The following is a 5,694-nucleotide window of genomic DNA, read 5'->3' on the forward strand; positions in this document are numbered from 1 at the left end:
GTTTCTTTACGATAATTTTTGTGATGATTTGCTGAGTCGGTATTTAGCTTAGCTGGTAGAACGCAGGACTTGCATCCCAAGGGTTGCAGGTTTGACCCCGTTCTTTGCCGAGTTTTTTAATTCTTCTTTTTGTGTGTTTTTTAATCATTCTGTTCAACAAAGTTATTGTGAAGAGAATCAGGGGAATCCAATCACACATTTCCTGACGGCTATTTCAAAGGTTCTGAAAGAGCCTTTAAACTTGATAAACTCAGATTCCCCTGAATGAGAAGTGGATGAATTTCCTCTGCCTGGGAATGATGGGAAATTAAAAGTCCATAGGTTAATGAATGTGGACCAATCACCGGGATGCACGCACTCCAGCACGTGATTAATTGTGAGCATGAGAATCAGTCATCTTCATAACAACTTTGTTGAAGAGGAATTTGACAAAGATTTTTTTTAAATTGGTTTTCCATGAGGATCAAACTCACAATCTTAAGACTACGACTAATGTACCTTTGTAATGTGACATGAAAACCACCTTGAAATTCCCATTAAGAAACGTTCTTGCCAACCCCTGTGTTAAACTACGGTTTAGTTTTCTCGGGATCACAAGAAAATGGAGTAAAATAAAGATATGGATCCATGGCCGCTTAGGGCTTCCGTAGTTTTTATTCCTATTACATCATAGTGAACAGTTTCATCTCCAGTGATTAAAAAAAACTGGTAGCTCGATATGAAAGATTTAGTTGGATCATTTTGAAGGCAGATTTGTGGTGACCTTCTTTGACTGACAGAACCACTTTTGCACATGTGCAGAACGGATCTTGCTGGCGGTAACGGACTCTCAACCAACGGGGGATGTCATGGCGGCTACGCCCACTTCTGTTGAACAGTCTGTGGTCAGAAGCTAAGGAGCGATCAGAAACTCATTCTTACACTGAAGCAGTTTGGGCTTCAATGTCTTGCCCAAGGACGTGCAGGCGGGTTTACCAGGTCACTATGGTAACGATTCCAGCCGGCGGTGAACTTCCTGCTTTTTATATTTGACAGGAACCGTCAGACGAAACAAAAGCTTCTAGAAAATAAAACAACAGTTATTTGATCTATAGATTTATTCTGTCATGTGATCATTCATCAGCTCTTCAACACAAAATAAAAGATCATTCATGTATTTAAAGGAGAAAACTGATCCGTGAAAGAACATTTTGTTTAAAAAAAATGAACAACAGTTAAACAGAAGTCACAAAAACATCCAGAATTATCTTTTAATTCATTTATTTACAGGAACCAGCCCTGACAGCCACTTCCTGTCTGCTGAACGGCGCCTGGATGCGTCTTCGTTGACGGGAAGAACTCTTCAGTGAGACACAGCTAACATCTGGATCCTCAGCATTTTCACTCCATAAAGTCCCATGATGCCGCTGGTTTTAACCTGCACCTCCTCAGCCGTCTCCCTCGTCCTCCTCCTGGGATCCGATGGTCTGCAGGCGCGGCGCCGCCTCCTGCTGGACGTGCTGGATGGACACCATGCCGGTCAGGAGGGCGTAGCTCAGCATGGCGCCCAGAGCCACCAGAGCAGACAGCAGCTGCTTCCTGCGCTTGTTGGGGACGTGGTCGAAGTCTCCGCCTTCGGGCTGGGAGGACGTCTTCTGACTGGAGCTCTCTGAAAAACACGGAGGACGTGGACACGGTTGGACAAGTGTGCCTTACGTGCACATGTTCCCTATTCTTCACAGAGGAATAACTTGATGCATCGATCCGCAAGTGGAATACGGTCAGAAACTGGGAGGACTTCATCATCTGTGAGCAAATATCTAAAGTTAACTGATGCTCTAAAGAACGCGTGACAGCAGTTGTGTCTCACTGAACTTAAAGGAAGTTTTTCCTTGCCTCTGTCTCCTAGTGCTGCTCTTGGTGGGAACTGTTGGGCTTCTGTAAATAGCATCACAGAGTTCGGTCTAGACCTGCTCTTTATGAAAAGCACTGTGAGATAACTGTTGTTGTGATTTGGCGCTATATAAATAAAATTTAGAACAGGGAAATAACCCGAGCCACGTGTTAGCCTCTTTACTAACGACGCTAATCAGAACCCGCTGTGAGCTGCGGCTGAAAGCTTTCGGTCAGATTGATCCTAACGTAGCGTGAAGTTTAAAGGACACCTATTATGCTTTTCCACATTTTGACTTATGATGTGTTGTTACGATGTCAGATGTTCACGTTAAACACGGCCAAAGCTTCAAATAAAGAGGCTGGTTCGCGTGAGTTCAAATTTTTCCATGTCACTGGCGGCTTCGGAGAGTTGTTTGGAGAGGACCAGGCGAGCGGTGTCATGACAATCCGCTGGCCGGCGGAGAGCTGCTAAAGAACGGGGACGTGTTCGGGGAGCAGCGCTGCAGCTTTCGGACAAATAAACACCCGTAGTCGGTCGGATTCTGCTCTGACAGCTACGCCGTTTACTCGCGGGAGGAGCTCAGAGTTAACTGCTTTTATTAAATTAGCTTTTTACTTTAGTTTTTGGGATTTCAACGTTGATTTATCTTCACTGGAGCTTCTCAGCAGCTTCTGTGCACATCTGGTTCCACTGTTGTTGTTGTTAGCGTCGTTAGCTCTGTCAGGCTACGACTTCATATTTATATAAAAAACGGATAAAACTGGACATTACTTGGAGAAAAGAAAGCGAGGAGGTTGAACTACCTGGTGAGTTCAGAAAACATGTGTCTGTAACTTTATTCCAGCTGTTGTTGTACTTTACTGTGAACAGGTTAGCATAGCATAGCCCTGATGGAACCAAACTCCATTCAGAAAACAAACATTTTAAAAGTTGTTGTCCTGCTGACAGACCTGACAAAGCATCAATTCATATGTTTAACAAATCTGCATCATGTTGTCGTTATTTACTGGCAACTCCTTCGTGTTGCTGTGCATTACCACCACCGCTCCACTAGATGGCGCTGCTGCAAAAGAACTACGGTCCAGGATTGCGGGGGGCCTGAAACCGCAGCCTCAGGTACTGCAGCTACATAATATTGGCTCGGAGCTCCCAGTCTGGGCGGAGTCAGCTACGACCACCGGGCTAAATGAGCTAATTAGATACCAGCAGCTAGCAGCACGTTCTGTTCTTCAGCAACCTCCGTAAATCCCAGAGAGCTGAGGCGGAGCAGCCGGGGAACTTTAATGTAACAGCACGGTACCAACGATGTCTCTGAAAAGAAATCATCTAATATCGTAATATCGCCGAGCCCAAATCTTCACACACTCTCCTGATTAACGTGCGTTCAGCTGCAGAGGTTTGTGTGATGTCTGAGGACACAAGGAACACGAACCCTGGGATCTCGGTGGATCACAGCAACCTGCTGCCCCTGGTCTGGGTTTGTGGGCTCACCTCTGCCGTCTCTGGGGAAGTAGAGCAGCAGGACGTTGGTGCAGAAGCTGCTCAGGTTGTCGAGGGACTTCAGGTGCTGCTGCAGTTTCCCGTTGGGCAGTTTGGACTTCAGGATGGGCGCCAAGTGACCGAACACGTAGGCGTCCAGAGACGAAGGCCTGCAGAGGCAGACACACAGACGATCAACCAACAAGAACCCTGACTGTTTGGAGAAGCTCCACACATTTGACGGAGGGTCTGGATCTACTTACGAGTCCCCGAAGAAGAACTTGTGTGAGCCGAGGCGCTGGGACAGCAGGTTCATACACTCTGCGGCATCACGGAACAACTGAAACACAGAGAGCAGGGCTGCAAATATGAAGCTCGCCATAGACCAGGACCCAGAATCAGTGCCTGGTCCCCCGCAGCTCCCAGAAACCAGTTCATCTGGGCCTCTAAAGAGCGAAGTCGACCCAGACGGTTCAGCAGTTAAACTTAATAACATAAATCACACAAAACAAAGTCCAGGTTGAAAAATAAAGTTAGAGTTTAGATTATTTTGTTAAATTAGTGTTGATCTGGTGGGAACCGAGATTATTCACAGAAAACCTGAGAGGTTTTATCCTCTGGAGAGAACGCTCGGGGTCCAGGCCTTAGCGGCCCCTCCTGGATTCATCCCGCCGGTCCAGGATCGAGTCGGGCCTTCGGGCCAGTGATGGAGGACGGGCCACAAATCTATTTCCGTTTATTTTACTGTGTGACTTTACTACAACAAATAAACTTTGCATCAACTTCATTTTCACAGAACGTATCAAAACAAAATGTGCAGGTTCACTGCTGACGGTCGCCGCCGGTTGTCGTAGTAATGCGACACGTTTTCCAGCCGGCAGCGTTTGGAGACACAGCAGGCAGAAATAACGACGGGCAGACGAGCCACGAGGGGCTCACGCCACAGCCTCCGGTGCGAGCCCTGCTGCTGGTTTCGGAAAGACCTCGTCGGGGACTAAAGGTCGGTCCGCTGGAGGATTTATCGGAAAAGGAAAGGTCAGAGGTCACCACAAAGATCCATCGTCAGGGAGCCACAGAAACCTCGTCTCATGAACGATGGATTGATGATTCTAACGGAGTCTCTGAAACAAAGTCAGCACTGACGGAAACATTTCAGAACACACATGCAGTCGAGCTTCTGACACGCTGACAGGAACAAACTGCTCTTTCACGACGTTCCCCTGAACGCTGCCCGACCTCTGACCTCTTTCCAAAGTGGATGGATCGTTTCACAGCAGCAGTTTTCCAACAGAGAGGAAAGTTTTCCGTTCTTCCAGCCTGAACACATGGAAACTATTTATCTGTACAAACTGGAAACATGTTCTGACGCAGAAAGTTAAACCTCAGACGGAGACGAGCTCCTCAGACCGGGTGGTTTCAGGTCTGAACGACAGCTGCGGTCTCACACTGCAGGTTCGTGTTGCATCATAACGTCCTCACCTCTTTCTCCAGCTCCTCTCCGGCCTCCAGGCTCTCGTTTCCTCGCTGCAGTCGCAGTTTCTCCAGCTGCCTGCTTTGCATTCGCCCGGGCAGGAAGAAGTTCAGAGGGAAGGGCATGTGCTCCGCGTACCAGCGGCGCGTCACGTCCACGTAGTTCTTCGGCTCGATCCAGAGCGAGTAGATCTACGACAGACACAAACCTGTACTCTGTTCCCGTTTGAGCATTTAACATGTTGCTGAAGAGGAAAGAGTCTCGCGTTTCTCACCAGAGCAGGTTTGAGCTTCTCCTCCATCAGAGAGATGAAGGCCAGGCTGTCGGCGCCCTCCTTCGCCGACAGATCGTAGTCAGCGTTGTATTTCTGAAAAACACAGATCAGATCATCTGCTGAGGGAGAAAACAGCTGCTGCAGCTTCCTTCACTGACGCAGATGAATGTCTGCATGCATGCACACGATGTATCATCAGATGCATCGCCCTGCAGACGTGCATGGGTCCAATTACGGGGGTCTGACCCCCCAAGTTAAGGCTAGGACCCCCCCCCCCAAGTTAAGGCTAGGACCCCCCTAGTTAAGGCTAGGACCCCCCCCCAAGTTAAGGCTAGGACCCCCCTAGTTAAGGCTAGGACCCCCCCCCCAAGTTAAGGCTAGGACCCCCTAGTTAAAGCTAGGACCCCCTAGTTAAGGCTAGGACCCCCCCCCCAAGTTAAGGCTAGGACCCCCCTAGTTAAGGCTAGGACCCCCCAAGTTAAGGCTAGGACCCCCCTAGTTAATGCTAGGACCCCCCTAGTTAAGGCTAGGACCCCCCTAGTTAAGGCTAGGACCCCCCCAAGTTAAGGCTAGGACCCCCCTAGTTAATGCTAG

At 48.5% G+C, this 5,694-nt stretch overlaps 1 protein-coding gene across 1 annotated transcript; it reads right to left on the reverse strand.

Moving 5' to 3' along the window:
* Window positions 1-1,243: 1,243 nt before the first annotated feature.
* mtx1a (metaxin 1a) lies at window positions 1,244-5,193 on the reverse strand (the record flags this gene model as incomplete). The annotated part of the gene is given in 5 exon segments (XM_046041823.1): window positions 1,244-1,648; window positions 3,368-3,525; window positions 3,619-3,695; window positions 4,835-5,017; window positions 5,101-5,193. Coding segments are annotated over 5 exon segments (732 nt in total), but the record flags the coding sequence as incomplete, so codon positions are not given.
* Window positions 5,194-5,694: the final 501 nt, after the last annotated feature.

This window comes from Micropterus dolomieu, unplaced genomic scaffold (genome assembly GCF_021292245.1).
Source record: "Micropterus dolomieu isolate WLL.071019.BEF.003 ecotype Adirondacks unplaced genomic scaffold, ASM2129224v1 contig_8968, whole genome shotgun sequence".
NCBI classification, from domain to species: domain Eukaryota; kingdom Metazoa; phylum Chordata; class Actinopteri; order Centrarchiformes; family Centrarchidae; genus Micropterus; species Micropterus dolomieu.